This window comes from Juglans microcarpa x Juglans regia, chromosome 5S (assembly GCF_004785595.1).
Source record: "Juglans microcarpa x Juglans regia isolate MS1-56 chromosome 5S, Jm3101_v1.0, whole genome shotgun sequence".
Taxonomy (NCBI): Eukaryota; Viridiplantae; Streptophyta; class Magnoliopsida; order Fagales; family Juglandaceae; genus Juglans; species Juglans microcarpa x Juglans regia.
This window is the reverse complement of record NC_054603.1, coordinates 8,943,292-8,958,243: the sequence shown is the minus strand read 5'-3', so window position 1 is coordinate 8,958,243 and position 14,952 is coordinate 8,943,292. Positions and strand designations below refer to the sequence as shown.

Genomic DNA, 14,952 nt, shown 5'->3' with positions numbered 1-14,952 from the left:
TACATGGAAAGGAGGTGCATAACTTCCGCGAATTTCAGTTGTTGGAAAAGAAGTTTTAGACCCTGGCTTTACAACCTTGACTCTTTTTCTATTAACTTCTAGGACTCTCCTCTCGAGACTCCCCACTGAAGGTACCTGCAACATTACAACAGAAATAGTTTATGTTAATCTTCTCAGCATATCATATAAATAGAGAAGAAATGTACAAAGAGAACATCGAAAGAAACCTTTTTAGAAGATCGATCCTTGTCACACAATGCCTGTTTCCGAAGAGGCCAACAGTGAGATATGAAAAACAAAAAACTAATAAAGCCAGAGTTGGCAATAAAGGAAAAATGAAAATTGCAATCGATCCAACAAAATTTGATACTTGCGCTTTATTGTTCTCATCTGAGGACAGTGAAACCTTTTTTATTTATTTATTTATTTTTATTTTTTTTAAAAAAAGGTCGAAGGTCACCTGTCTATGAGTGACCCCCTCCTAAATATTATAAAAGAACCCTCACTTGTGGCGGAGGAATACCGTGGTAACAAAAAACCCATAAACAACCCAACCACTAGTATCTAACATAAGGTATACCCATCATGTCTGTACGTATAAGCCCCTTTAGTCTACCCAAAACAAAGTCCTCCCCAAAAAAATCCCAATTTCCGCCACTGGCCCCATATTTAGCTATGAAATCTGCTACCATGTTAGCTTCTCTAAACACGAGCTTACACTGGACATCCATAGAAGACAAAAGAGAAATCGCTTCATCCCAAAAATCCCACAAATACCAATATTTACAAGTCCCCGAGATAAACCATCCCATCACCATACTCGAGTCCGATTCCACTAAAACAGTTCGTAGACCCAGCTGTTGACACAAATAAAGTCTATCAAGCACTGCTCTACACTCAATAATATTATTTGTAGCGAGACTAGAGAAGCCCGACACCAACATTTGTTCATACTTGAGTCTGAGGTAATCAGATGCCAAAAACAGCAGCAAAAAAATCCCGAACCTTCCTCGGTCCCTTCCCATCACAAAGCACATGATCTAGATCTACTGTCTCAATCTTATTATCCGTACAACAATGGCATTTAGAAACAACCGGAATCCCAAGCTGTTGAATAATGGTATCAACGGGAATAGCATTTTGGCGTGCCCGCCAACATAAAAAAGACATTTTCTTTGGGACATAATCTTGCCAGAGCCACTTCTTCTAAGGACAAATACTATCGCGAGCACGAATAATTCGCCAAGCCGACTTCATGGTAAAGGCCCCCCCATCCACCGTGTGCTTCCAAACCAGCATATCCTTACCCTCCCGAACACGGACATCAGATAGAGTAATTTTCTGGAACATATACTCGTCAACCAATGGCCGCACTTCATCATATTTCTAGCCCACCCCATCCCATAGATCCTGGACCAACAATTTATGATTCCCCACAACCAGGAGAAAATCTACAATAGGTCCATCACCAAGCCAATTGTCATACCAAAAATTTAAGACACCCTCTCGAACCATCCATTGTGAATTTTGTAAGACCAAAGGTAGCACCTGTAAAATATCTTTCTAAAAACAAGATCCCCTTGGCCTTGCTCCTATTAAGGCAAGCGGCTCCTCGCCCACATATTTTAGCTGGAAGAAGTCGGATCAAAGAGAGCCACCCATAATTAGCTTCCAAGCAAACTTCATAAACAAAGATTTCCGAACTTCCAAGAGGTCACGAATTCCCAAACCACCTTCCTCAACTGGCAAACAAATACGTCGCCAAGACACCCACTTCCTTTTATTGACATCCCCGCTCGAGCCCCAAAGGAAGTTAGAAAAAAATTTCTTCAGCTTGGCCTCAATTCCTTTCGGCAAGGACAACACATAAAGCAAGTGGATGGGCATGCTATTAAGGACATGCTTAATAAGGATGAGTTTACCGCCAAAAGAGAGTAACTTGCACTTCCATCTTGCCAATTTTTTTTGCACTTTCTGTAATAAAGGCTCAAACATATGCAGCCTTTTTCTTCCTACATGAACCGGCATCCCCAAATACACACAAGGCCATGTGCCTTCAGTAAACCCCGAAATATGCTTTAGTTGTATTCTCCGGTCATATAGAATATTTGAGGAGAAAAAGATGGAGGACTTACTTGGGTTGACCAGCTGTCCCGATAAACTTCCATACTTGTAGATCACCCCCATCAAATTCCAAATAGAGTCATTTCCACCATTTGCAAAAATTAGCAAATCGTCCGCAGATAACAAATGCGACACCCTTGTACCACCATTTGAGTTAAGGAATTTAACTCGCCCCGACTGAAAAGCATGGTTAAGCAGGCCTGAAAGCAACTCTTCTGACAATATGAACAAATACGGAGAGAGTGGGTCACCTTGGCGAAATCCACGCGAAGGCTTAAAAATACCTTTGCAATGCCCATTTAGCATGACTGAAAAACTCAGAGAGGAAATAGAGTTAAAAATTAAGACCCTCCATTTTTCCGAGAAGCCCAACCGATGTAACCCTTCCAACAAAAAACTCCAGTTCATTCTGTCATATGCTTTAGCCATATCAATTTTCAGCGTGACATTTCCCCCTTCTAGTCTTCCGATTCATGCCATTCACAAGTTCTTGAGCAATAGACATATTGTCAAAGATACTTCGATCCCGAACAAACACAGATTGCTTTGCAGATACAATCTTCCCAATAATTGGTGCCAATCTAAACACCATAATTTTGGCTATAACTTTATAAGCCACCGAACACAAACTGATAAGACGAAAGTGGCCAAAATCCTCCGGTTCATCTACCTTTGGAATCAGCAAAATATTAGTATCCCCGAAAAAAGTAGTGAGAGGAAAACCTTCAAAAAATTCATTGGTCATATCAAGCAGATCTTGCTTCACAATTTCCCAAGCAAAGACAAAGAAACTTGCCGAGAACCCATCCGGCAGGACTGCTATCCTGGGGTATCGACCACAAGGCATCTTTAACTTCTTCTATGGATAGGACCGCGCACAGCAAATAATTTTCATTCTCAGTAACCATTGGAGACAACAATTGAAAACTTCTCTCATGAGTTTCAACTGGTGCCGCCGAGAGCAAGTCTTGAAAGAAAACCACTGCTGCATCATGAACTTCTTCCGCCGAACATAACAATGATCCATCCCGAAGCTTTATACAATCAATGACTTTACTCTTTTTTTAATACGTAGGGAAGCATGGAAGAAATGAATTCTAATCACCTTCAGTTAGCTATTTAATACGTGATTTTTGACATCCCAAAATCTCCTCCCGATGAAGCCATTGGAGGTGTCACTGCTTACACAGTAGAAGTTCATTCTCTCAATCCTGGGAAAATTCAACACTAAGAATTTCTTCAAGCTCCATGATACGAGATTCAAGGCCTTTAATTTCCAACTCCACTCTCCCGAACGTCTCTATATTCCACTTTCTCAGCATCTTCTTGAGACATTTTAATTTATAACTCACCCTCACCATAGCGCAATCTTCAACCTCTTGATTCCAACACTCCTGGATCAAAGGTAGGAACCCTTCATGAGTCCCCCACATATGTTAGAACCGAAAATACTGGATCTCACCCCTTCTTTCCCTATCCAAGAAAATCAACATAGGGCAATGGTCCGAAGAAGTTTTCGGAAGGTACTTCATACGTGCATCCTGAAAAACATTAAGAAACAGAGAATTGACCAAAATCCTATCCAGTCTAGCCCAAATCCTTCTCCCCCCCGAGCCTGCCATTGCACCAAGAAAGTTTTTGTCCCCTAGAAGGCAATTCTAAAAGCCCAAAATCATGAATACAAATGTTGAATTCCTCTTTTGCCCGAGCCGCACTCAACAGACTTCCCACTTTTTCTTCATCATAGCGGACAATATTAAAATCGCCCCCAACAAAACACGGCCAACCACCTGCATCGAGAGCACACAAGTGCTCCCACAACTCCCTGCTCTTCCTCTTAAAACAACTAGCATAAACTATAGACACCAAGACTTGCACACTACCTCTAGCGAACGAGCCAGACAAAACTTGGTCAAGCATGGAAATGAAATTGAAGTTCAGACTAGCATCCCAAAACAGCCACACTTTGCCCCCTACTACAACATTATCCATAAAATTTGGCATGTTTAACCACCTAGCCCATTGCCGACATTTATTGGAAGAAAGAAAAGGCTCTAATAAAGCCACCACCAGTGGCCTACTCTTACTCATGAGTCGCCGAAGTCTACTTTTCGACGGTCGAATACCTCGAATATTCCATATAAGTATCTGCATAGATAAACTAAAGAAATTTTTTGGATAGAGTCCTCCACTCCAAGACTTAACTTCCTCGTCTTATTCATGCCCCGTAATTTTTTCAAAGGAATATTCAATTCCGAATCCGAGTCAAAACACTTGCTTGCAAAATCCGTGTCTGCCCCTTCTTTGGGTTCGCCCTCATACAAGGAACACCACTTGTTAGTGCCCCCCTCAACTCCCATCATTGCCAACTCAAATTCCAACACCTCATCCACCAATTTCAGTGAACTACGGGGTGTATCTTTCACGACCTCCACTTCTAGTGATTTCTCAGTATCCGAGATCTCTGCAGTCAATTCGAACCAATTGTCCAAGACTTTCTGAGTTAAAAGCCCACTGCCCTCCGCCGTAACATGCCCCCCAGGCAAGGTGATATCAGCACCTACCAATCCACCACCATCAAGTTTCTCCTCAAATTGTCTGCTGGTAAGAGCCTCGCCCTTTAAGTCTAGATAAAAAGTCTCTAATGTTGCCATTTCCATTGAACGCCGACGACGATTAATTCCGTTCAAAATATCTGCTCGACGATTGACTGAAAAAAAACTCCTTTACATTCATCACCTCTGGTGCCGAGACTTCCGCATTTTTATTCCCAACCACCTTTCACTGGCCCATAGTCTTCTCACGTCCCCCCACCTTCAATCACGAAATCACGCCAACCCCTACTACATTTGTATCCAACTGATTACGCCTACTACACCCTCCTCATGCTCCTGCTTTCGACATAATCCACAAAATAGAGGAGGAGATTCAAAGATTACCTCCTGATGAAGGCTACTTGCATGTCCTGGAACCCCAGTCAGAAGGCCCGTTTCACAGGTTTGGAAATATCCACCTCAACGCAGATGTGTGCCGCCTCAGGCCGTGTTACACACGCCGTCCCGTTGTCCCATTTCAAGAAAAGACCAAATCCTCCACCAATCAATCTCAACATAGACTCGTGAAAGTAGTTCGGGGGCAACCCCGGAAGAGATAACCACTTCTACGAACTCTGGTGTCCAATGGAACACCCGATAGGATACCCTTGCAATCTCAGCATTTTCCCGAGCCATGGCTGCAATGAAATCATCTTCATTCAACAGTCAGACGAGCACATTTCGAGGGTTCCGCAGCTGCCCAACAACAGGCACAACACGTAGCCCCCAACTGGATTTGATGAAGCCCCGAACTATATCGAGCGAAGGTCTCCTTCGCAAGAACTTCAGCACGACGGAGAATCGAAATGGTTCTGCCGATTACTTTACTTCTGCCCTGGAGAAGGTGAAAAACATCTCCCCATCCGAAAATTTTGATTCTCTAAAGGGGTTCTCCACCTCGGGTGGAACCTGAGGCCGATCCATCACAACATCTGCAAAAATCCTACCAAAGCCATTTTGCGGTGCTCCTCCCACTCGATGTTCTGGATTCGCCGTAGTCTGCTGTCTCGTACCCTGCAAAGGGCCCCTCTTCCCACTCCCTGAAGCCCCGAGGGCGGAGGCAGAGTCCATCGCTGCTTGGAACTTATTTTCATGTGTTTGAGAGAATCCAACCAAATAAGAGCAAAAACAATCGGAACCAAATAAATACCAAGAATCTGGCCGCACGTCTCAAAAAATTGAATCCATGAAAAGAGATTAATGGGTCCTGAAAAGTACGCGTAGAACAATAGTCTGAAAGGGGTTTCGAAGGAATAACAACCTGGAAATAAGTAAACAACGAAAGGGAATCAATCGAATCGTAGCACAGGGACTGACTGAGAGCCACAAGAGAGAGAGAGAGAGAGAGAGAGGTTGGGTACGACAAAAAGGAGGCCACTTCTGGTCTCAAACCCGTGCGGGTGTCTCTATCTATGTGCGACCATCCAATGGGAAATGTACCTATTTTTAGTGTCCGTATGTTGTAGGGAAGAAGAGACGGTGTTTGCATGCGCGTGTCTGGGGTTGGTGAGATGAAGCGATTGTACACCCACTATCATCTGGATCTAGCCCCATGAAGTTTTGGGACAGTGAAACCTTTAGTATCAAATATGGGCAGATGGTTTTCATTATGAACTGATGTAGTTTCATTAGATATGCAAAAAACCCTATATTCTTTTTTTATCAGATTAACATTAAGAGTATTCAAATGATATAAGAGATGAACATTCTCCTATATAAAGGGGTTAAAAACTTGATTGATTAAGTGGTGCCATGTGCGTCAATATAAAGGGGTCTAACTGAGCCATGGGTATTTATGACTTTATCTCCCTATTAGAGACGGATGGTCTAAACCCCTATACATGTGGTTATCTACTCTCATAATTACATTTAGCTTCATCTCTTCTGGGCAAATGGTGCTAAGAGCACATAATGCTGGCACTCTTTCTCTATTGGAACTACTGCTTCCAAAACGTTGAGTTTCCCCAAGCAGTAGACATCAAAGCTTGGTAATGTTGATCTGAACTACATACAAATTAAAAAAAGCCCGAGAAACTGATTTGAGAGTTTCCATTATCTATTGTTAAATTCTTCACAGAAGTAGCTTTTTGCGAACATCAAAACCATGTTCTCTTTTCCATTATAAAGAAAAAAAATACTGGAAAAGACATACTAAGAAAGGGGAACAACAATTTAAATTAATATCCTTCTGTTTTCACTTCCAGAAAATCATCAATTACTTTGATCACTTTTATCAACCTCCATTGTTGGAAACGAGAAAAATAACGAAAACAGATCCATAAAAGCTAAAAGCTAAAAAAAAAAAAAAAAAAAAAAAAACCCTGCTGACCTTTAAACCTAGCCTTAAGTTCTTTAAAAAAAGGAAACAGATCGAAGAAAAGAATCCTTTCGAGGATGTGGGTTTAAGAAAAGAATCTTAATTCCACTTTCATTGCTCTCGTCCCCAAGAAACCTTGGGCTTCATAGTTAAAGGACTTTCGATCTATTAATCTTGTGAGCAGGGTTTACAAGATAATATCGAAGGTTCTTGCTAATTGTAAGAGCAAGGTGATTGAGCAAATCATCTCTAAGCCCCTAAATGCATTTGTTCGTGTTAGAAATACTAGATCAAAGTATACAGCGGAAGCGATATTACCTCGTTGGCAAATCATAAATCTAGTGCAGTTAATTTGAAATTCTCCATCGTAGTTGTTGTTAATCCGAAATTCTCTCGTATCAATAGTGGAGTGTGCTACATGGTAATACCAGAGCAACACTCACAAATTCCACAGCCTAGGTGTCGGGACTAGAGAGAATTCTTTTGAGAGAGAGATCATTTTCTATTTTCTTCCACACACAACCACTTCTCATCCAAAGTGGGGAGGGACTATGTAAATAACCCCTTTAAGTCTAACCCCCGGCTGGCCATTAAGCACCACCCATCAAGGCTCATGAAGTGGCTTATAACCCCAAAGAGAAGGGGAAGGGGTGCCCACTATGGGTGCCCCTTTCTTACATCTCTCACTCGCACATACTGGGCAAGACCCCAGGTCTCCATCTCTCAATATGTTCTCAATCTTGTTTATACTAGCAAATAGGTTATGTGACCATCAATCATAGCTGTAAAAGAAAAATGAGAACACTATCAAATCTCTCTAAGAGAAGACCAGCATAGCAACATCCCTAAAAGTATCTTGTTATGCCCCAACTCATTTGGTCGCATCAGACTGAGAATCCCTAATCCCTCTTGAGTCCAAATGACTCAAAACAATGTTCAATCTCCATAAACATAATGTACTCACAAATATGTCGCAATTTCCAAGAACATAACTTGCCGGTAGTGAATACACACCAATATCGATGTGTTACCAAATAGTCTTCCCTTCGCCTCATGTCATTTAGTTTCAGTCCAATCACTTTCCCAGCAATGCTTCTTAAGACCACATCACTCATGGTCATAGATAATATGCCAAAGTAGTAGACACTAAAACATCAACCTTGTAACATAGTCAAAAGTCTCCTAAGGGTATAAATAAATTAAGGTAATCAATTATGACCTATAGGACTCATACGTTGAGAAAGCAAGGATCCATTCACTCACCTCTATTGTTGGTAGCAAAAGCACATGTAGTATCAAAATACATGTTATGGTGAAGTTCTCTTTCCAAAAAGAAAGAGCATATATCTAATCTCATTAGATCATGTTCGTCATGCTGCTGGTGATGGATCTAGGATTCATTTCTGGTTTGACATTTGGTGTGGTGATCAGGCCCTCAATAGTGTGTTTTCGGCTTTCTTTTGATTGGCTTCAGATCGGTTTGCTACTGTTTCTGACTTGCTTTGTCGTTCTAATGGCTCGATTCAGTGGGATATTTGTTTAACTAGAGCTGTACATGATTGGGAGATTGATGAAGTTTCAGTTTTCTTTAGCTTTTTACTCTGAGGCTTGGTGGTAATGATAAGGATAGGATGTTGTGGACGTCTAAGGGGTGTAAAAATTTCACTGTTCATTCATACTATAAGCTGTTGGCTTTTCAAGATAGTACTCCATGGCCTTGGAAGTGTATTTGAAGGTCTCCTGTGCCTTTCAAAGTGGCTTTTTTCATTTGGACTGCCTCTCTTGGGAACATTTTGACGCTGGATAATTTAAGGAAGTAGGGTATTATGGTTATAGATTGGTGTTTCATATGTAAAAAGAATGGGGAAACTGTGGATCATCTACTCTTGCATTGTGAGGTGGCAAGGGCTTTGTGGGACGGCACCTTTTGTAGAATCGACTTGGCTTGGGTGATGCCTTTGAGAGTGGTTGACCTTCTTGCGTGTTGGAACGGGTTCATGGTTGTTCTTAAGTTGGTGCTGGTTGAAAGAAGGTTCCTTTGTGTCTTACGTGGTGCATTTGGATGGAAATGAATGAGTGGTGTTTTAATGACAATGAGCATTCTTTGGAGCAAATCTGTAATTCTTTTGTGCACTCTTTGTTGTTTTGGTTTTCTGCTTTATGTGCGGTTTGGATAATGAGATGGTTTTAGATGAAAGTTGAAAGTTGAATAAAATATTGTTAGAATATTATTTTCTAATCTTATTATTATTTTGGGATTTGAAAAAATTGAATTATTTATTATATTTTGTGAGAGAATTTGAGAAAGTTGTAATGATGAGATGAGATGAAACACTTTCACTATCCAAACGGGGCGTTAGTGTTTAACGGATCTTCCATTCATGACTTTCTGTTGTCGCTTTCTGTTTCCTAGAATGTATTTAGGTGTTTTTTTTTGTATACTTCCTGTGTGGGGGCTTTGCCTATACATTCGTTTCTAATAAAATTTCTTCTTACTTTTAAAAAGAAAATGTGCATCTGCATGATTACATATATAACAGAAAAAAATGAAAAAAACATCAGTTAATGCAATTATTCATACATCCGTAACTGCAACAAACACTTCAGTATATACAACAAACTTTACAGGAAATCCAAACAGCATAAGATTTGAAATTCCAGAGTTCTTTAACTGCAACAAGCAGTTCCGGTTCAGTATGTATGACTAAGCTGAATGGAAAAACCAACATAAGACTAAAAAAGAATCTTACCTCAAACTTCACAGACCCAACATCAATCTTCTGCTTCACTTCTTTAAGAACATCAGGCTCTACAAGCAAATCAAAGTAATACAAAATAAAAACATTGGCAGGAGGATAGGATCTGCTGAACCTAAAGAACTCTTTCAGGCAACATCCATAGATCAGACTCACTAGAGGTATCCACCTCCCCAAAAGGAAGACGGGAATAAAAAATAAAAATAAAAAGGAGAGAGAAATATCATTCAAGCAAAAGAGCAGACATTTTAGGCCTAACGGGAACCCAAAAGCAGAACCTAGCCATGATAGATGTTTGATTCATGAGAAAATGATTTCAAACTTTAGTGAATTACACTATTCCTTAACATTGGACAACTTTTTATTTTTTGATAAGTGACATTGGACACAACTATTGTGACAAATATGCATGTTGCCAATATGAACTTAAATTCTTAATGTTGGTGATTGTTGTTGCCACAAATTAATTGTTCATTGAGACATAGAGACAAAGAGCGAAATTCTCAACCTCTAAACACTTCATGTTGTACTAAAAAATTTAAAAGAACAATCCTGGTATTAAGGAAGTATGTGGGACAGAGCCCCAAATAGAAATGACCTTTTTATGTATATAACAACACGTCTTTCAGGTTCTCTGAACAGGACAAGAACATATCTATATTTCCAATCCCAGGGACTAGGGGTGTAACCGGTCCAGTTCGGTCCGGTTTTGTATATTTTTTAGAACCAAACCAGTATACACCAGTTTCGAAAATTTAAGAACCGATACCGGACTGATTCACTACCAAAACCAAAACTTCCTGGTTTCGGTCCGGTCTGGTCTGATTTTTCCAGTTTTACAGATCATTTATGTTAGTAATAATATGATGTTTACATATACAAAACTATTATTCTATTTATATTATAGTATAAATACATTATTTTATAATAATTAACATACTAGTATAGTATTGAATTTGACTATAGTATATATAAGTTCTAGAGTTTTTATATGGATATATATATAATCAAATGTGTAAAAATGTATTTACAAAAAGAAAATATATATTATAATTTATTACGCCAAAAATGTATTTATCTTTGATACATATATATATCAAAAGTTTATATTAATAACTTGATATTAATCTGTTTAAGATTAAAATGTTATGTTATATTAATTTTATGTTATAAGATTAATAGACTTGAATAATAAGATAAGAATTCCATGTTATATTAATTAATAATTTAGCATATAATATATAATATAATATAAAAAATTATAAATATATATACTGGTCCTGTTCAATTTAAACCGGTTTTCAAATTATGAAAACCAGAAATGTACCGGACTGCTTACAAACCAAACTCAACCCGATCCGGTCCGGTATGGTCCAACCGATTTTCCCTTGACAGCCATGTCATCACCAAAGTTAAAAATATTTTCCTTTCACCTGGTAAAGATAATAAGTGAGAGGACAAAATGGAACATTACAAGTCAAGACATGAAGACTTTTAACAAATAGTAAACATGTTACGCATCGAGCTTGTTAAGCAACCATTAGTAGAAAAATGCTCAGGTCCAGAAACGCTTCCTATTCCAAATAAAGTTCAACCTATTACCAGTAATCAACACTTGACAAGTTAGAATATCGATTTCATACTGCATTTACACAACTCATAGACTTGGTGAACATCAAACATCGAGAAAATAAATATAGAGCGAACATCATGCATGCACTACAAGAATTGATGCCAAACAAATAACAATAATAAATCATGAGTAGCATAGAACATAAAAAGCTAAAAGAAGAAAAAGTTATTTGCAAAGCAATTGAGCTTTTTAGAAAAAAAACATGAGGATTCCAAATTACCAACTGCAATTGGCTCTGTTGATGCAGAAACAGGTTCCCCCTCAATGCCATCCTCTCTTACAGGAGTATAAATGGCCACCAACCTGTATCCCACGTCATCAACATTAGCTTCATACATCCTTCCTATTTCTCCTGCAATGAATCTTTTACAATCAGAGATTGGACAATGGAAAATTAGGATTCTTTAATACTTATTTGGCAAATCAGAAACAAAGGAGGATCCAACACAAGAAACTATTTCGATCACAGCAGCAGAAGAAAAAGAAAAAACTATGGTGGTTGTAAAGATCAATTAAAATCTAGGAGAGATGTGCACAAGGATATAAGTCTTGATAGTTGATATCAAAATTCTATGAGAAAAAATTAATTTCCAAAATTTTTAAGAAGCCTCAAACTCTCACGTTAGGACAGATTACCTTTGCTCAGTCATTCTCGTCGGATAAAGTAATTTTATAGATGCCATCAAATAATAAACACAATTACAAAAAATAAAATAAAAATGAAGTTATTCCTCAAATTTGGAAGCCGTTTGGTATTTTATGAATTCATGTGAAATGATTAGTGATTACTGTCTAGCCAGTATAACACAAAAACCAAACCAAATATCTTACCAGCTGGGTGAAATTATATATGCTATATAATTTTCAAAGCATAAGCTATCAAAAAAAAAAAAAAAAAAAAATTGATAGGTAAAATAAAATTGATAGAAGTATATTGACATAGCCCATACACAGAAAGTACACGAAGAGAACACCTAGTTACAAGTTAGGAACTAGAAATGGACACTACATTATTATTAAATAATAATTAGTGCTATAAAGCAACATCATTACTTTTCATTTATGGTATTATTATATAACATATATCATTGAATTAAATTTACCATTATCAACTTTTCTTTTCATAAATTGACTGGGCAATTCATAAATGATAAATAAAAATGTTACTGCCTCCAAAGACGCACAATGTGAACTCCTAGGTGGTAACATAAAGATTTAGCCCACCTTGTATAGAGATCAGATCAGGACTTCCAACCATTGATCTAAGCCACTGAATTTTACTTTTGCCTTCTTTTCCTCCAGTATAAATTCCACGAACAGCATATAAGTTGGTGTGGAAGCCCCTCCCCTCAATCTCCAACTTATCTATTCTAGGAGTCCCTACAAATAATCAAATAATCTTAAACTGAAAGAAACAAGAAATAGAGATGACAAGAGGATTGATGCTTCTAAAACAAAAGGCAACAATATAACTATCATGATTAAAACAACATATCAGGAATCAGTTAAATTGAAGTTAACTATTAAAAAAAAATCAGTTAAATTGAACTTAACATAAAAAATAAAAAACTTCCACGCCATTAAATGATTTTAGTCCACCAAAACATCACTTCGTTTGCCTTCCAATATAATCTCCAATTTAAGTGTTTTATGTGTATCCAGACACCACGAAGACATCAATACTTTTGTGAAGAAACTAAAAACGGTTGATTTTTCCCAAGGAGAACAATATTCTTAAATCTTAAACATTCAGACATCTTTAAATAGAAACATAATGCAAGAGAAAATTATAACCATGACATTGACCATGTCAACATTTTAAATTACATCATTTCTAAATTAATTCTTGAAACCAATCGAAATAGGCTCCATATCAATACTATAACACTAATTATAATAATAAGAGAGAAAAAATGTAGTTAAAATAGTTTTTTATCAGTTAATAAGAATTTTATTGATGAGAATAGGCATAGCCCAAGTACATAGGACATATACAAAAGCAACACCTAGGCATGATTGACTAGAGATACAAGGAATTCATGAACTAGTTCAAATATTACTAATATGCAAGAAGAGATGTGCCAACGCAACAAAGAAGGTTTAAGATATAATATGTTCCAAAGTTGTCCCAAAATGAGAATATCAGAAGCAACTAGGCTGGTAACAAGTCTAATCTGCAAATGGTTTAAGTTTTTTAGAAAACAATGTACCCAATCTCAGTACTATTGGTTTAAATTATTTATTTTAATTAGTGCAATTTTATTAAAAGGTACAGGGGCACAACCCAAGTTCACAGAAAGTATACAAAAGGAAACACCCATCTAGATAGAAGAAAAAAGAGCAAAAGTCTATGAAATTTGAAAAACTAGAAGCTTGGGAGCTGTTATGACCAAACATCCAACAGAAGAGAATCTTTGTCCCCATCCTCTCTTGACCTTCAAAAATCCGGGCATTGCATTCTAAGTAAATAAACCACATTAAATATAGGGAAACCACCATCCGAACTTCTAAGTTTTTATGACTTCCAAAAGGATTCTGCCAACAACTCCACTCACTGAGGCATAACCCATCCAATTCCAAATGTGGAGAGTACATCCGGCCATAAGTCACTAAACTCAGAATGTAACAAAAAGGTGGTCAATGCTTTCCCCATTGGGCTTGCACATAGAATGCCAATCCACAAGTATTTCTCAAATTATCTGTTGGTAAGATCTTATCTAAACCGGCCTTCTAGACAAAAGAAAAGCTACTTTTGAAGGTCTCTTGTTTCTCCAAATGCACTTCCAAAGAGACCTAATGACTCCATATTTTGGGAATGATTAAGTTTGTGAACCAATGAGCTTGTATCTCCTTCACCAGAAAGATTGATCATGTATACTACAACATCTTTCTGCTGTATCAACACATAAATACTACTACACCTTTTCTGTAATTTTAATAAGTAATACTACAATACCTTTGTAACAGTAAAAATTTATCACCTTACAATATTTTGCTAAAACAGGTGAAAGAAAGTTTATGTGCCATTAATTATGCAAGAAAACAGTTCACGAGTCCATTCACAGCAATATGTTAAGAAAAATACCTGGCAATACAGGTGCAGTCTCAGCATATACTGGCTCAGTTGACCTTCCAAACACATCAGTCACGATGCATTCACATCTCAGGCTTCGGCCAATGTCCTCAAGTCTCACCTTGTAAGAGCAGGAACACTGTGTAGGTAATGGTTCATAGGATTTTCTATCTCCCACTTCTGATGAAATGAACCTGCAGTATCCCTCGTGTCATACATAGGCAATGCAGTGTTATTACAAGAGCTAAATAAACTAGTCACAAAGATTGATAAATTTATAAGAGACTGGATCAAAATCAGGATCTGATGCAAACAGCAAAATGACAGTCTGGGAATCTTACATGATAGACAGAAAATTATTTAGATAGCTTCATTTTGTTCAACAACTATTTTCCTTCAATACATTGTAATTTCTAAAATATTATTGTAACTGAATTGAGAGCAGTTAAGAGAAT

General features: G+C 37.9%; 1 protein-coding gene across 4 annotated transcripts in view; it reads right to left on the bottom strand.

Annotated features, from left to right (window-relative positions):
* The window catches only part of LOC121268091 (187-kDa microtubule-associated protein AIR9-like), a 58,926-nt gene that overhangs the window by 793 nt on the left and 43,181 nt on the right, over nt 1-14,952 (bottom strand). For all 4 annotated transcript variants that reach the window (XM_041172220.1, XM_041172217.1, XM_041172218.1 and 1 more), the window contains 6 exons: nt 14,510-14,691; nt 12,649-12,804; nt 11,645-11,776; nt 9,786-9,844; nt 228-260; nt 4-135 (listed from right to left, as the gene is read on the bottom strand). In XM_041172220.1, the coding sequence (XP_041028154.1) occupies nt 4-135; nt 228-260; nt 9,786-9,844; nt 11,645-11,776; nt 12,649-12,804; nt 14,510-14,691 (694 nt within the window). The remainder of the gene's footprint in view (nt 1-3; nt 136-227; nt 261-9,785; nt 9,845-11,644; nt 11,777-12,648; nt 12,805-14,509; nt 14,692-14,952) is intronic.